At 37.0% G+C, this 18,888-nt stretch overlaps 1 protein-coding gene across 1 annotated transcript; it reads right to left on the bottom strand.

Moving 5' to 3' along the window:
- Window positions 1-3,254: 3,254 nt before the first annotated feature.
- LOC308427550 (vomeronasal type-2 receptor 116-like) lies at window positions 3,255-18,603 on the bottom strand (the record flags this gene model as incomplete). Its single annotated transcript, XM_080925696.1, has 6 exons — window positions 3,255-4,159; window positions 9,851-9,974; window positions 13,556-13,780; window positions 14,634-15,437; window positions 15,799-16,081; window positions 18,401-18,603. 6 exons carry the CDS (start codon window positions 18,601-18,603, stop codon window positions 3,255-3,257), a joined length of 2,544 nt encoding a protein of 847 aa, XP_080781822.1.
- Between the last annotated feature and the right edge of the window lie 285 nt (window positions 18,604-18,888).

Raw genomic sequence — 18,888 nt, 5'->3', positions numbered from 1 at the left:
TGTTTTTCTACTTAGAAGGAAAGAGTACCGAGATTACCTGATCATGTTGAGATTTCCCCCCATAGTTCTGAATTAGATAAGGAAAATTAATCAGTGACTACAAGGGAGAGAGAGAAAATAGTAATTTTAAAAGTTAAAAAGTTATTGTATATACAAGTATGTACATCAGGCAGAGTGAATGCAGACATATATTAGGGAAATTATTAATAAATAAAGATCAGACACTCCAGATTGAGAGCTAGACAGATCAAAATATTTTGAGCTAAGGACCTGGTTATACAAGTTGCTTATTTATTGTTTTGATACTGAGAGTAAATTAGTTTGTTTTGTGAATTAATCTGCTAAGCCCACATGGCTCCTCAGATGCCAGCTAGTGAGTATTTGTGATTATCTTAAAATTACCACAAGAAGCTCATAATTTCTTAACATGGAATCTATTGGGAAATTGAGTTGATTTCTTGACATGACAGATTATTAGAGGCCTAAGAATAAAATCATTCAGTTTTTTTAGTTTATACATTTGTTTTATATTGTTTTAAATTTCAAACTGGGTGTGATATTGAGTTTTGTGGTTATATTATTTCTCTGGGAGAGAATACAAAATACAAAATATTCTAGTTGCCAACTAAGGGACACGCTACTTTGGGTGGAAGGTTTTGTCTTTGCTTTTTAAAAAGTATGATTCGGGTTTACATGAATTCTGGATTTATATAGATCATATTTGAAACTAAATTCAAGAAATCATACAAAATATATTTCGATACTAAAATGTTTTCTGTTGAGTTTTAGATTTATTTCAGAATGTGCAGCTATGGTGAAGTGTGGGTTTGTAGGAGCAAAGTTGGTTATCTGAGAGGTCGAGTTCGGTCGAAGCCCCGAGGATGGGTAACTGTCAACTGGCAAGTGCTTTCTGAACTCCTGATTAAAAATCCACTTTGCCTGGATGCACCACAATGGGGCAGATGTACAAGGCTCTAGACAAGCCCCAAACCCGACCTCCATGGGAGAGAGTGATGTAGACCTAGCCAAATCAGCCACTAACTAAGTCCTTCCCCTTCACACACACACACACGCACATGAACACGCACGCACGCATGTACGTACATAGCTTTAGAAAAACAACTATGGCCAGCCTTAGAGGCAAACACATGTGAATCCGGTGGTTGGATCCCAGGCTGTTTAAAAAGAACAGAACAAAGGAAAGAGGCACAGGAAAATAAAGACACACATTGAAACTTTCTCCTCTGTCCTGGCTCCTTTGTGGTCCAGACTCCTTTGTCCTCTGTGAATGTTATACCCCAGAGCCTTATCGCAGGCTCTGCACTTTTCTAAGAGTCAGTTTATGGCCCTGACCAGCAGGGCTATAATCTTAGCCCCAGGCTGAGCATTGTCCCACCAGAGTTCACAGGCCTGGCAGCACCCAACTGGGAGTTGCTTCCACGCCACACAGCCTGAACTCCTGTGGGCCAGGCAGAGCACGCCCTAAGCAACCTTCCCCGGGACCTGCTCTATGAAAAGCTACCTTCGTCTGGAGGAGCAGAGCGGGACCCCCTCCCCAAAACCGATATGTGCAACAGTGAAGCTTGTCATCAGAATGCTAAACTGACCTGATTTCAGACACCAGAGACAACACCAATCGTCAGTGTGGCTTTCCTTATTGAGGCTTGTCCTGGTTCTACATTCCCACTCCCTGCTTCTAAATTCTCAATACCCATATATTCATCTTGAAGAAGCTATGAAGAGTCTTTGCCCCCATTCCCTGGACTTTAGCAGGATAGACGTGGTTATTCTAAGGTTGTTTTTATCAGGAATTTAGAAATAGTCATAATAGGGAGGAATAAGTAAAATGTTATTGCCACAAAAGGGAACAAATATTAACCATGTATTACCAAATAATGAGCAATCAGAATATAATTGTATGCAATTTTACATTATTTCTACAGATATCTTTCAAAATATATACATTTATAAAAGAACACATAGATATTCCATAAAAATTAATTGAACAAAAGCCATGTCCATTTATAGATTGTAGGAAGTAGTACAAAGAACGTTTTAGAAACAAAAAATGTAAAGTAAGAACAATTAAATTACAACATAAAACACAAACTACTTATATAAAATTTAAAAATAAAGCAACAAACAGTACACTGAGAGAAAAATGACACTGAGTTCAACAAGCAATGTTCAAAAATAATAATATATGTGTTTGTATACGTATGTTGTGCTTGTAATATGAAGCTCAAACAAGATTTAGCAACTCTTATTCTGATAAAATTTATGAGACTCTTTATCTAGAGTGAATTATATGTTCACATAATTCATTGACTGTATTGTAATAAAGGTATGGTGTATGATACTATTTTCTCTACCAACATTGCTTACTGAATGAACCACATTTACTTTGTGTTAAAATGGGTTTTCATATAAAGTACAGAAGCCTTATATTTCAAGCAAAATCTAAACCCATTGTCCTTTCATATACTGTACTCTTCCTAGTATGTTATCTGATGTTAGTAACATCTTCATAACACATTGTAAAGCCACTCAAAGTCCAGCTCCTCTGTTATGGCCATCAATAATATGCAATGCTATCACTATGTGCCATGGGCAATTAACATTCATTCTTGTTTCTCTTTTCAAATTGGTTCTTTTTATTGCATCAGTAATCTATGATATTCTCAATTACTAATCAGGCAATTTTTCATTTTGCTAATATCTTAGTTTCTGTTGCTGTAACAAAACACTATGGTCAAAATGGAACAAATAAAAAACTGTTGATTTCCCTGTATTCCTTGATCACAGTTATTTGAATGAAACCAAGTCAAGAACATATGTGCAGGAGTCCAATCCATGTCCATGGAATTATGCTCATTACTAGCTTCGTGTCTACATTGTCTAAAATCTGTTTTTAATTCTTAGTACAAGTTGCCTAGAGGTGGCATTGTACACAAAGAGTAGTGTCACTTTGTATTACTCATTAATTAAGAATATGGCTTACACCCATAAACATGTCAACATGATGCAAGCCATAACTCAACAGAGATTCCCTATTGTAAAAGTTGAGGTTGGTGTAGTTAAGAACCCATTTTACACTGAGTCTTAGAAGTTTCTATTTTATTAGACAGCACTATACTGATGAGTTATTATGATTGTAGTATATTACTTAAGGTTTTGTTATAGTATTATTTTTCATAAGACAATGTAGTATGATATGTTGAGTACCATCAAACATTTTTTTAACTATTGTAGTTTCAATAATAAAGTTTATCTTTGTGCTTCTGCAGAAATTTTGAATCTGATCTAAGTAAAATAGCATAACACTTTGGGAAAAAAATACAACCAAGCAACCCTGCACTAGAAGCCAAAATGGAGAAGACCTCCACAACTACCATGAACTTTCCCCTGGTGCTGTGGTAGACAGGGAGGAAGGTGATCCACACACTGCAGAACACCAGCATGCTGAATGTTAGGAATTTGGCTTCATTGAATCTGTCAGGGAGGTTCCTAGCCAAGAAAGCCACAGCAAAGCTCCCCAGAGCCAAGGAGCCCAAGTATCCCAGGACAAGATGGAAGGCAATGACCGAGCCTTTGTTGCAAATGATGATGGTCTTCCCATGTTCAGATTGTATATCTCTGTCAATAAAGGGAGGAGATGTTACCAACCAGATGCCACAGAGAACAAGTTGGATGAGGGTACAAATGGGAATGACCAAGTTAGGTACCCCTGTTACCAACATCCCTCTCATCCGATTTCCTGGAGATGTGAGCTTGAAAGCCATGACCACAGTTATTGTTTTGGCTAACACTGTAGAAACAGCCCCTGTGAAAAAGACTGCAAATGTGGTCTGCTGGAGGATGCAGGTAGCTTGGGTGGGATTTCCAATGAAGAGCAAGGAGCAAAGAAAGCACAAGATGAGAAAAATGAGGAGGATGTAGCTAAGAATGCAGTTATTAGACCTCACAATGGGAGTATCCTTGTTCTTCACAAAGGTGACTAGTACTACAACTGTGAGGGCAGAGAAGCACAGGGTTATGCAGGCTAGAGCCATCCCCAGTGGATCTTCATAAGCCAAAAATGACACAGCCCTTTGGAGGCAGTGGGTTTGCTCAAAATTTGCATATTCATCATCTGGACACCTCACACACTGCTCCATATCTGCAGGCAAAAAAAAAAAGATAACCCCTATAACATATCATAGTTATGTTCTAGATAACTGAGTTTTTTTTATTACTCAAATAATTCTTAAAAAACTTTTGATTTTGAGTATTTATGACATTCCTTATTGCTGTAGGGACCACTGACATAAAGCTGCTCTGTATTACCCTGTGTTTGGTGATAGAAAAACATACCATCTTAGAGAATGGAGGGGAAAAATACTTATTAATTATATAAAAAAGAAACATACTTTTTAAAGTGCATTGTATACAATAATATGTATGAAATTATATTATTTAATTCCTTTATCTTTAAACTATCACAGATCTCTGCAGTGTGCTGGTGTAGTTCTCAATAATAAAATGCATTATGCATTTTGTTGGCCTTGATTGTTTTGCCCTTTGTCAATATCTTCACATTGCTAAAAAACTTAAAAGGATCAATGTAAATATTCTTTGCATAATGCAATATTTCTTAGATGAGCTGTGATTGCCGTAGAGCACTATCACATTGTTGGGTGCATTCCTGAAATCTTTACTTATGATCTAATTCACAGACAGCAAATATTTCATCCTTAATGACATCTAAGCTCTTAAAGTATATTTCATCAAATGACAAATGTTACACTGAGCATCTGGATTTTGTAGGGACCAAGCTGGATGATGATGCCAGAGAAACATTTTATATGGATTATGTAGTCAAGTTATTTTGTTCAAATAAGCAAGGAAGATTAAACATATACGTAGTCTGTGTGTAGAATTTATTGTGAAAAAATGCTTAGAGAAGTCCACTTCTCACTCTCCCATCTTCATGACACTTATTGAGCATGAACTATAAAGTTCATCTTCTCATCTTCATCCATCTTTTATGCTTGCATAGGCTCTGAAACAAGCCAAGCTACTCTGAACATCCAGCTATTCCTAAAGGACTTTTATTCTCCCCCTTCCCACCTCTCCACGTGTCTTCATCAGACTATGAATCCTAAACATTACATGCAAGCTTCCCAACTCCCACCAATAATCACTACTTGCTGAGTCTCTGGAGCAATCCAATCTGCCCCAAAAAGTCGGCTACTGCAAGTAGTAACATCCATTCTTCTGCTACCATTCTTTGTCCACTTTCAATAAATCTGTAGCTCTCAGCCAAACAGACGTGTGCATCCTGAATCATATATGCCTGTAGGTCAAAGAATATATTCCCCAAAGGCCTCCCAAACTAAGACCATACATATTAACTCTCCCAATACCTACTACAATAAGAATATTCAATGACCAAACACATATTGATTGCTAAAGGTCCTTCAAAGAACAGAATCAACAAAAGCCACCATAATATTCCTTCAGAGCACAGCTATTCTTCTACAGAAAGCACAGGATATTCTATTACAACTGAAGCACAAGAAAATGATCATAAATCCAGTCTTACAAAGATATGAGGTTGAGTCTCTGGCAGTGCTCTTGCAGGCCTCAGTTGGAGATGTTGTACCTAATCCTGTAGAGACTTAAGGGCTCAGGGAAGGAGGAGGCTGGAAAGTAGAAGGGGAGCACCCTCTTAGAGACAAATGGGAAGGCAAATGGGATGGAGAACTGTGGGAGGAGGCATTGGGCATAGGGCAATATCTAAATTGTAAATAAATAACATAATTAATAAAACAGAAATAAAATGTGTACATTATTAAATGGACTATTACTCATCTATAAATATGAAATAACTAAATTTGTATGTAAATTAATAAAATTAGAAAATAGAGGAAAGGAAAAAAAATTCCTGTGAAAAGAACAGGAAAATACAATCTAACAGGTAGAGGTATTTATGAGAAAAAATGGTTGTCTGGAGCTGTTCTGGTGCCAGAGCACTCTGTACACAGACCCTGTGGGGAGAGAGCCAGTCTCAAAGAAGCACTGACACATGTGAGAGCTCAGGTGAGACCACCACCACTGCTCAAATTCCTGGCCCATTAGGAGCCCACAGGAAATCCTCAGGACACAGGAATCAAGGAGCAGTTTGGGACAGGATCCTTTCTATTTCTGCCTGTGCCTGGAGCTGATCTAGTGACAGAGCACTCTGTACATATCCAGCTGGAAGAGAGCTAACCTCAAAGGAACACTGACACATTTGAGAGCACATTGGAGACTACCACCTCTGATCAAATTCCTGGTCAAAGAGAAACCCAAAAGGAGTCCCAAGGACACAAGAACCAAGGAGCAGTCTAGGAGAGGATCCTTCTGGTGTCTTTTTGCACCCAGAACTCTTCTGTAATAGAGTACTTTATACCCAGACCCTGCCTCTATAAAGCTGGTCACCCAGAAGTGTTTACACACCCGTGAACACAAATAAGTCCACAACTGCCATTCTGAGAGACCTGAGAATAATAGGCATAGAAGAAAGCAAAGATTTTCAAATTAAAGGACCAGTAAATATCGTCAACAAAATTATAGAAGAAAACTTTCCTAACAAAAGAGATGCTCATAAATGTACAAAAAGCCAACAGAACTCCAAACAGATTCGACCAGAAAAAAAAAAATTCTCCTGTCACATAACAGATGAACAACAACTGCACAAAATAAAGAAAGGATATTAAAAGCAATAAGGGAAAAGTTAAAGTAACCTATAAAGGCAGACCTATCAGAATTACACGCTATTTCTCAACAGAGACTATGAAATCTAGAAGATCCTGAGTAGATGTCATGTAGACCCTAAGAGAAAACAAATGCCAGCCCAGGCTACTATAGTTAGAAAAACTCACAAATACATAGATGAAGAATCCAAAATATTTCATGACCAAACCAAATTTACACAATATCTGTCAACAAATCCAGACCTACAAAATAAAATAAATAGAATATTCCAGCACAAGGGGGGAAACTACATCCTAAAATGCAAGGTGTAACCTTCTTTCAACTAAAACAAAAGAAGACAATCACACAAGCATAATTCAGCCTCTAAAAACAAAAATAACAGAAAACAACAGTTATTGATCCCTAATACTTCTGAACATGAACGGACTCAATTCAGAAATAAAACAACATAGATTAACAGACTACATTGATAATGAGGACCCAGAAATTTGCTACGTATAGGAAGCATACCTAAGGAAAAACACAGAAACTACCTCAGATTAAAAGGCTGAAAAACAATTATCCAAACAAATTTTTCCAAGAAACAAGCTGGCGTAGCCAATATAATAGCTAATAAAATCAACTTTCAACCAAAAATTCTCAAAAATATAAAGAAGGAAACTTAATACTCCTCTAAAAATCTACCAAGATAAAAATCTCAGTTCTGAATATCTATGTCCCAAATGCAAGGGAACTACGTTCATAAAAAAAAAAAAAAAAGTACTAAAGCTCAAAGCACATATTGCACCTGACAAATAATAGTGGAAGACTATTATCAAAACCCTGCTATTATCAATAGAGCGATCATGAAGAGAGATACTAATCTGAGACCCAGTAAAACTAACAGAAGTTGTGAAACAAAACATTTCATCTTATAATCAAAGAATAAAACTTCTTCTCAGAAACTCATGGTACCTTCTCCAAAATTGACCACATACTCAGTAACAAAACAGGCCTCAACTGATACAAGATTGAAATAATCATATGCATTGTATCAGATCACCAGGGATAAAGAATGCTCTTCAATTACAACAACAACAATAAAAATATATACATGAAAAGCCCATATATATATATGCTAAACAATGTTCTACTCACTAATAACTTGGTCAAAGACAAATAAAAAAATTAAATACCTTTTAAAATTTAACTTACAATGTAAAATGAAGGACAACATACACAAATAACTAGATCTTGGTTTGGATCCTGTAAATGTCTTCTGAAAGCCACCATCCAGCAGCTGACTCAGAGATATAGACACCCACAAACAAAACCAGTGGATTAACCTTGGAAACACAAAAGTTGGAGGAAGGATTGTGAGCCCCCAAACAGGTAAGAACTCCATAGGAAGTCCAAGAGAGTCAACTAAACTAAACCTTAAGAGTTCTCACAGGCAGAACCACCATCCAAAGAAAATACAAGGGGAGGACATAGACATCCCTGCACATAAACATATATGTGCAGCTTGGTCTTCATGTTTTGTCCCAAACCACTAAAACAGAGGCTATCCAAAAAGCTGTCACCTGGGTAGGAAATATGTTCTGTTAGCTGGACTGCCTTGTCAAACCCAGCAACCTAGATGTCCCTCAAAAAAAGAATGGATAAAGTAAATGTGGCCCATCTACACAATAAAACACTATTCATCTAGAAAAGCAAAGCTATCATGAATTTTGGAATGGATTTTACAAATAGATGGTTCGTGAGCTTATTATCCTGAATGGAGTAACCTAGACCTAAAAGGACATATATGGTACATATGCGCTTTTAATGTGTATATAGGCCATAAAGTACAGGATACCCATGCTATATTTCACAGAAGAAAGAACGCTGAACAGGCCCAAGCAAGGATGCTTGAGACTCACTTAGAAGGCAGAAGGGGTGAAAATGGTCATGGAAAGCATATGAAGGTAGGGAATTGGGTGGGAAAGAGGATCTGGATGAGAGTGTGGGCGTTTGTTTAGGGGGTGGAAAGCAGGATGGCCACATTGGGTGGCCATGAGAATTAAAGGAAATCTGCAACCAGTGGTTTTTGGTGGGGAATTATGGAGAATCTCCAGGAAAAACAAAAAAGACCTGAAATAAAGGAGGTGAGAAAAATCAATGCAGGTGTGCTTAGCTGTGAATCACAGCATTGGAGATATAAACACTGGGAAAACTGCCTCTCAGGGCCAGGCAGGAACCCCAATGGAGCCAGAGGAACACCAACTCACTCACCAAATGTTCAGCGCAAAATTTATCATAGAAAAAATGCAGAGGTTTGGAATGGAGCAGACTGATAAGAAGGCCACCCAATAACAAGTCCACCATCGGACACAACCTATGGGCAAACACCAATCCCTGACGCTATTAATGATAATCTGTTATGCTGGGAAACAAGAGTCTATTATGACTGTCCTCTGAAAAGATCTACACAGCAGCTGACTGAAACAGATGCAGACACCAACAGCCATTTATTGTATGGTACTTAGAAACCTTATGAAAAAGTAGGAAGACTTTCAGCTCCTTAAAGGATAGTATCTCCACAGGGAGACCAACTGATTTAACTAAACTGGATGCTTGGGACTCTTGGAGACTGAACCTCTAAAAGAATATACTCAGGCTGTGCCTAGAATTTTCAAATCTTATGTAGCAAATATGCAGCCGGGTGTCCCGGGAGTCTGGAACATCTGGAGCAGCGGTCTATTCCAAAAGCTGTTGCCTATATGTGGGATATGCAATTGCATATGTGCTGCCTTGTCTGGCCTTAGAAGGAGCTGAAGCACTTAGTCTCACATGGACTTGAAGAGCCACAATGAGGGGAATAATATAAGTAAATGGTTACAAATATTTCTTCCCCTGAAAGTTTTCTGCAAAATGAAAATCACTGGTCATAATATTGTGAGAGAAATGAGTTGTTTGTAGAAGATATTGAAGGTTATTTGCAGGGCCCAAAATTGTTGGTATCATCAAATGATTAAAATCTGAAACTCATAGATTTTAGGGCCTCCATTTCCACCTAGGAAATTTTACACTTCTAATATAAAAAGAAAAGATCCTTGAATTCCGCAGGTGTTTTTCTCATAGAAGTATGTACCTGTCTCATTGGAAACCTCATTTTCTGGGCAATGGGCACAGTCAAAGCAGCAGTCTGCTGTTTGTTGCTGATGAATTTTCCTGAGTCCAGGAGTGCATGTCACACTACACATGGAGGTGGGAACCTGAGGATATATATATGTATAATGTATGTATATATCAAGTGTATAATGACACACATATATGTATAGGTATACATTTACAAATCGGTACCTAATTTTCAAGTTTTATATGTAGTTATATAATTTTAATATATGTATGTCTATGTATATACTTAACAGATATTAATATATATATTCCTTTTATAAGTCACTTATCAATTTCAGGCACTTTATTATTTTGTGTAAGCCTCTAGTGCACTAATTGTCAAACAATATTTACTACATCTTGTAATATTAAGTATATAATGTTTGAGCTATATAGATTTTAAAAGTTTCCTTCCTAAAGTGATAAAATTCAAATAGAATATTTATGTGACATTGGTTATATCACATAATTTAAAATAAAATAATAATAATACTAAGTTGGCTGAGAAGAGAAAGTAGGGTATATCAAAAACATTCTTTGATGACTTTGAACAAAACATGTTATATAAGATTCTCATGAAATTAATAGACTATTTCTAAGTTTAAATCAAGGCTGTTAATTAAATATGCTGTACTTCATAGGCTATAACAATGTTCAAACAGAATCACAAAATTTTATGGTTTATTGCAATTATAAATTTTGATATAAATATAGTCATATATTATTCTAAATTTCATAAATGTGTTTTTATTGTGGGGTGAATAGGCATGTGAGTACATTAGAACAAGCAATCTGAAGACCTTTGACTCTTATGACCCAGATTCATAGGAAGTTATGAGTTATCAAATTTTCATGCTGCTAACTAAGGATAGGCCTTTTGCACAGAAATGCTACTCAGCTATTAAAAGTAAGGTCACCATGAATTTTCAGGCAAAAATGGCACTAGAATATATAATCCTGAGTCAGGTAACCGGGACAAAAACCACATGCATGGTATGTACTCACTGTTAAGTTAAAGTTAAGCCAAAAGTTCATAATATCCAACATACAACTCACAGACTATATGAAGTTTACAAGAAGAAAGGCTTAAGTGTGGATGCTTAATGCCTTCTTAGTAGGGAGCACAAAATAATCCTGGGAAGCAGAGGGAGGGAGGGAGGAACCTGGGAGAGACAGGAAAAGAAAATGGGGGCAGGATCAGGTATTGAGGGAGAAAAGAGAGAAGCACAGAGGCTCAGAAAAATGAATAGAAATATATAGCAGTGTGGGATGGGGGTGTAGAGAACCTGTAGAAAATACCAGATACAATGGATGCCATAGGCTGAATTTGCCAAAAGTGGGGAGATTGAACTTGAAGAGACCAGGTCCAATAGCTAGACATGTACCCCAGGTGCGGGATAGGGCCACCTATCCATATCAAAAATTTTGAGCAAAAATTTTTCCTGCCTAAAGAAATTGTGGGAACAAAAATGGAGGCTATCCAGAAACCATTCAACTTAGAATCAATTCCATGCACATACACCAAGTCCCTATAATATAGATGTCTTCTGAGAGGCTCTACCAGCTTCAGACTGAGATAGATGTAGATACTTATAGCTAACCTTTGGTCTCAGATGGGGGACCCAAGCAGAAGAGTTGGGATAAGGACTGGAGGACTTGAAGGACATTGCATCCCCATAGGAAAAACAACACAATCCACTAATCTAACACCTCAGAGCTCCCAGGCATTGAGCTACCAACCAAAGAACACATATAGGGTGGTCCATGGCCCCTGCTTCATACATAGTAAAGGACAGCCATGACTAGACTCAGTGGGAAAGAATGTGTTTATTCTTTAGCAGGTATGATTCCTCATTGAAGGTTAATATTAGAGGTGTGAAATAGGAATGGGTGGAAGGGTGGGGGAGCACCCTCTTAGAGGTGAAGGGGAGGCAGATGGATTGTGGTGCTCATAGAGTGGGGAATAGAAAAGACACAGCATTAGTAATGTAAAAGAAATAAAATAATAAAAATGGAAAATATATAATATTGTATATATTATTCTAAAAAATACGTTGTATGCATAGAAAAACTAAATTAAATATTTTATTATATGTATATATATATGTACCTAAATATGTATACATATATATTTAAATTTTATAAAACTGTTTCTGAATTGTGGGGTAAATATGCATAGGAATGCAATTGAACATAGAATCCAGAGGCCTTTGATCACTTTGACCTAGATTTACATGAAGTTATGAGTTATCAAGTTCTGTTGCTGGTAACAGAGGATGTGTCTATTGCAACAGCAGTGATTGGTTTTAACTACACAGCTATCACTTCAGTGCCTCATATTTTAAAATTACATATACTGGATGTCCCATGACAGAAAGTGGAGGCAGAAAATGTGGTTCATATACAGAATAAAATACTACTCAGTTATCAACAACGAGGGCATCCTGAGTTTTACAAGCAAATGGATTGAACTAGAAAATATCATCCAGAGTAAGGTAACTCAGACCAGAAGGACATTTATGGTATGTACTCATTAATAAGAGAATGTATTAGACAAAAAAGTACAGAATAACTGAGATACAGTCCACAGAACTCAAAAAGGTCATCGAGCAAAGGACCCAAGGGAGGAAACAGCAGTCACATTTTGGAGGAAGAAGACAGCAATCACAAAAGCAGAGTTAGAGAGAAAATTGGAAGGGAAATGTGATAGGAGGGGGAAGAGGGGAACAACATATAATCTGCTATTCAGAGGGGGAAAGGGCTGAAGCCCTGAGAGCCAACAGAAACAATGGAAACAGGAAAACTCAGATGGTAGGAATTTAGTGGGACCCTGCAAAATGTACCAGAGACCAGGGAGGTGAGAGACCTTCAATGTCTCAATGAAGGGGTCCCTAGATGAAATTAATACAGTGGGGATAGGGAACTTATAGAGCCCATATACAACAGAAAGTCAGTGCATAAAGAGAGATTGGGTTGCCATCCCACAACAAAACTCTGGCCTATAATTGTTCCTTCTGAAAGAACTGCAGGGATGGAAATGAAGAAGAGCCTGAGAAAAAAACAGTCTAGCCACAGGCTCAAACTGGGATACAGCTCAAGGGGAGGCCCCAAGATCTGACACTATTACTGAGGCCATGGAACACTCATTAAAAAGGGAGCTAACATGGCTGCCCTTCAAAAGTCCCAAGAAACAGCTGAAAGAGTCAGATGCAGATATTTGCATCCAACCAATGGACAGAAGCTGCTGACCCCTGTGGTTGATTTGGGGACTAGCTGGAAGGAAGTGAGGAGGAAGACAACTCTGTAGGAGGACCATCAGTCTCAAAGGACCATAACCTTTGAGATCTCTCAGACACCGGACAAACAATCACACAGCATTTACCATCTGATATGAGTCCTGCAACCCATATCCAGCAGAGATTTACCAGGTGGTGTTCAGTCAGAGAAGATTCACCTAACCACAAAGAAACAGGAGACCCTCAAGGAACTTAAGACCTGGTGGGGAGGGATGAAGATATCCTCCTGGAGACAAGGGGGTAGGCAGGAGGTATGAGAAGTGGAGTAGTTGGGGATGAATCAGGAGGGGAATAAAATCTAGAGTAAAGGAAAAGAATAAAAAAAGGAATATGTTTTTGAAAAAAGATCAAAAAGAAAAGAATGGAAATTGTGGTGTACACACCAAAGTTCCTCCTGTGGCCCATTCCAAGTCTTCAGATATATGAAGTTTTTGGCTCTGTGGGTCACAAGGAAAATAGTTTCCTATTTTCACTTTTAATCCAAGACCTTGTGGAAAATTCCAAATGTTGAAAATGTCATACTCTGCACACTGATTTTCCCTATGATTCATGTTCACAAGTTCTCCAACTGGACTAGTAAATACCCTGGTCTTTAGCACTGAAGCAACCTAAAAGAGATGGATCATAAGATGATTATATATGCATATCAGTTAAAGCAACACAAAATTGAGATTGTCCCTAAATTTTTAATGTCTTCCAGGGAATACAGCTATATTAAAGTTATACCATGTAGGATATTAAAATGTACCTAATTGGTAATTAAAGTGCTTACCAAATAGAAAGTAACTGTATGAGTGTGTGAGTGAGTGAGTAAGAGAGAGAGAGAGAGAGAGAGAGAGACAGACAGACAGAGACAGAGACAGAGACAGAGACAGAGAGACAGAGAGACAGAGAGACAGAGAGAATGAGTGTACATAATGGGCAAAATAATTTAAGAAATTGAAGGCATGTATGTAATAATGAGTGGGCAGTCAGAATATCTGGAAGTTGTGGAAACCAATAGTGGTAATGGGTCACTTGTGCACATAGAGTTTACATGCATGAAATAAACATAAACTTAAGAAATGTGCTGTGTTGATCATTTGGGTTTTTTAAATAATGTTAATTTCAATGAATATTAATTCTTGAATCACTTCTTGAGAACACTATTCTACTTAAATCATAAGTTAAGGCATTCATGAGAAAACTTATGGCGCCTATATAAAATATTGAACTCATTGGATAAAATGTGAGAAATATTTTCACAAAACTCACTTATGTTCAAATATAAAATATTGTCTTCTATAAATTGTTATAATTGTTCAGGAAACATAAGCCAGTAAACAATCCATTAAGAAGTTTTTTGGAGTGTAGTATTCTGTCTCTTGAGAGAAGAATCTCTAACAAATGTACATGAGTTTCTAGAGGTCATTTAAAGGTCTCACTGTAAACCTCAGCATAATGAAATGTAAGAGACATTACCTGCGGACAGTCAGTGAAAACTCCTGGTTCTATGATTTTCTGAGACTCTACTTGTTGAAGAAATAGTTCATGGTATGTGTGGGCCACTGCATACACAGCATTATACAAATTGTAGCCTTCTTCACTCAGGGCCAAGTCAAAGTTGTGAAATGCTAACCATTCCAAAGTGTTGTTGAATGTAAAATGGTCCATTTTGCTATGGCTGTTCTTAGATATTGAACAATGAAAATAATTCCACAGTAGCATAGACTGAGAAATGTCTACTGGATATATAGAAGTGTTAATTGTTTGTGAAAAATTCCTAAATAAAGTAATCTCACCATTGTGGTGCGCAAAAGTGAGAGTCCCATGGAAAAAATCAAGGCTGAAATCTCTTTTATTTGTGATGACATCCCATTGTGAGGTTGTAATCCAGATTTTCTGTGCACCTAAATCTGCCCATCTTCTAAAGCTGACTTCCAGAGTAGAGTTCCTTTCACCATAAATGATGACAACCTTGGCTGATGATGTCATTATTTGTATGTCATATATCTTACTTCTTACCATGTATATCTGTTTGTTTTCTGGGATCATATTCACAAAAGCTAAACAGATTCCATGTCTTTGCATTTCTTCTCTCAAGTCAGAAAGAAACTGAATACCCTGGTCATCGTCTGAGATGACCAGTCCAATCCAGGTCCATCTAAAATGATACATCAAGGAGACCATGGAATGGGACAAACATGTGTCCTTTGTTGCTATCTGATAGACATAGGGAAACTGATCATGGTCACTTATGTGGGGATTAAATGGTCCAAAGAAAATCTAAATGATGTAAAAAGAGAATTAAACATTCCCAAAAGGAATACGATTGTTAGGAATTTTGACTTATGTACAAGTGACATTACTTACTTCTCAGATTATATTGAGGATAGTAAGATTACAGTATAAATATCATGTATCATTACTATTAGATTCTAATCTATTCCTGACAAATTTCAGTTTTGTAGAAACCAGATTTATCTATTTCCCCAATATATCTATGAACTTATTTTCTAAACATTAATAATATATGTATAAAATATAAAACACAACACACAGAAAACCATGTAAACCAATTTGTCTCCCTAGGCACCTATGAGTAGATTTAAAATTTGTTACTTCATCCAATGTCACACATCCTCACCTTTGGATTCCTAGAAAGAATTGCCAGTTTTAAAGATGTTGTCCATGATGGTCCAGTAAGATCTACTTCACATGTTGGCCATATTGCACAGTCATAATTAAGAAAATCCAAAGAAATATTTCGCCGTGAATTTAGTTCCTCTATATATCCTAATGTATCCTCACACGTACCAGAATTGATACTGAAGAAAAATGACATATTTGATAAAAGATGAGGATTCCTGTTGATCTCATCAGTTGCAAAAAACAGTACCAAAAAATACTCATATCTTCTTGCTGGTATTCTACAAGAAGTCATAGGGATGGTTGAGCAGTATGTTAGAAACATGAAAATTTCCCTAAATTGCAGCAAATTTTGTACTAAGAAATATGTAAATGCTCCCTTGCCTGAAATAAGCTTGGGAAATTATTGAAATTTAGAGATGAATGCACCCTAAGAACTCCCCTAAATAGGTCACTCTGATATAAAAATTTTTATATTTGTGAAAATGGATACATATTTGTTTTATCTCTGGATGCATTACATGGACTACATTACAGTCCTATAAACTAAGATTGCTACACAATAGTCTTCAAATTCTAATAACACTGAATCAGGCATCTTTACAATCTTGGAGTCTCCAAGTCAACTTCAGCTTCACAGCTTCTAGTTCCAATGTTTGGGATTTGAACATGACTTTATGGGTTCTTCAAAGGTCTTGTGTCATTTCTCCAGCTCTTCCCTCTGTATAACTCTAGGCTTTGATTGATTCCACTCCACAGCTGCTACTTTACTTCATAGTCATTCCTTGGTTCTGGCAATTCTGACATGAAAAACTTTTGATGCGTCCAGGCTTCCTCAATAGCATCCCATCAGCTCTCTTCATAGTGCCAAAACTCACCTTCTATAACGACCCATTTAGTCCTGGGCCATTAACTGAAGCTGCATCTTTACCAATGGCCTTCCCTTGCATCTTTTACTGCCAAACTACAGCTGTTCTCCATGACAGCTTTATATCTTTAAAACCAGTACCACCTGGGCAATTCTTACACATTACCAACCCAGCTGCAGCACAAGGGATGACCTTGGTTATATCTGGTCATCCACAGAGATATTGCTAATGCCAAGAAGTGCTTGCTGATAGGGATGACTCCTCAGAGGCTCTGCCAGAGCCATACTGATATAGATGAGGATGCTAGCTGTTAACCATCGGACTAGGCAGGAGGACAGATATCTGGGAGATAGAGAAAAAACTGAAGAAGCTGAAAGGGTCTGCAAACTCAGGGGAAGAACAATGTAAATCAACCAAACCCCCAGAGCTCTAGAGAATAACACAAACTAATGATGACATATGGAGAGACCCATGGCTCCAGCAGCGTAGGTAGCAGAAGATGGAACTGTCTGGCAACAATAGGAGGAGAAGCCATTGGTCCTGTGAAGGATGGTTTACCAAGTGAAGTGGAATGCCATGGCAAAGAGGTATGAGTGGGTTGTTTAGTGTGGAAACATCATCATGGAAGGGATAGGAGGGGGGATGTGATATTATTTGAGCAGGGAGGAAACATCATTTGAAATGGAAATATATAAAATATCTGATAAAAAAGATTAAGATATTATCCATGTTTCTATATGAGAATTTATGTAATTGGCAAGAATTATATATAATATATATATATATAATTATATATAATATATATATATATATATATATATATATATAAAATAGGAAAAACTCTTTGAAGTCAAACATTAGATATATGTTAACTTCATTGTTATTGACAAATAATCTTTTTACAAAGAGCATACATTTTTGGCCAGTGGCCCCTGGCACATATGTAGCAGAGGACTCTCTTTTATGACCTCATTGGGAGAGCATGTGCCCAAACTTGTAGAGACCTCTGAGTGTGGATGGATGAGTAAAGAATATGAGGTGTGGGGACTATCTAGAGAGGTGAGTATGGTAGGGAGATGAGACAGTCGGGGTTGGGGAACACCCTCTCAGAGTCTCAAAGTAGGGATCTGGTAAAGAACTTTGGGAAGGGCTACCAAAAGGGTACAGAATTCTGAAAGAAAATATATAAAATTATTAAATTTTTAATGTTTGTAAAAAAGTGTAACATTATTTTCAAATGTTAATATTTATCAATAGGGTAATTAATTTAATACAAATGTATCCATATCCAAATATACAAAATAATACAATATACTACATGAGTAGATTATTAATTTTTGACTTTTTGCATATCAATTTTGATGTTATCTTTTATTTAGGTAAAAATACTTTCCTAGTTTTATTTTAGTAGATACCCAAGTTTTCTTACTTCTTTCCCAACCTTTAAGTTATGGCTGATCACTGAGAACTTTTCTCCATATGAAATATTTTCATTTGTTCCACACTCCATTAGCACATATGTTACTATTAGCTATATAAATTGGAGCACGTTATACTGAAACCAAATTAAACAGTGACACATTTGAAACTATTAAAATAATGATTGATGTGCTATACAGTTTTCAGTGGTTCCTCATGCTACAATGGAAAGAACAGGACAGAATCCCACAGTTTATATATACAGATATAGATTTATAATTTATGACATTGAAGCACAAAAATTAGACTTACCCAAAACTGAGAACATTATTGTAAAACTTTTCATCTAGAGGTACCTTGCTTGGGAAAAGAACAAAACCACAGTCACTTCGAAATTCTTCATTATCTTCATTACTCTGTATCCTCCAGAAGCAACTGGGTTCAGTCACACTCCACAAGATGAGAGAAAACATCAAGAGCAAGAAGAAAATTGTGAAAGCACACAGCTTCTTCATGGCTGCTAGGACCTAAGATGGGGCAGTTATGAAATGCGTTTCTTATGCAGACAAACATCACACACATTGACACCTATGTTTCTGTTTTAAGGGTTTTGCTGTCTGGAGATCCACTGAATTATATTCTACAATTTCTTTCCACTCATCCTGTGTCATAGTCCCTGGATATATCTGGAAATTTGTGACCTCAAGCACTACATCTGAGGTCTGAAATCTTTTGATCAAAACACTTCTGAAAACATGTTGTGAAGGTCATGTTTTTCATCCTCAGGTGCCATGATTTCA

Source organism: Micromys minutus (assembly GCF_963924665.1).
Source record: "Micromys minutus genome assembly, chromosome: 11".
Classification (NCBI taxonomy): domain Eukaryota; kingdom Metazoa; phylum Chordata; class Mammalia; order Rodentia; family Muridae; genus Micromys; species Micromys minutus.
The sequence above is the reverse complement of the archived record's forward strand: the minus strand, read 5'-3'. Positions and strand labels throughout refer to the sequence as shown.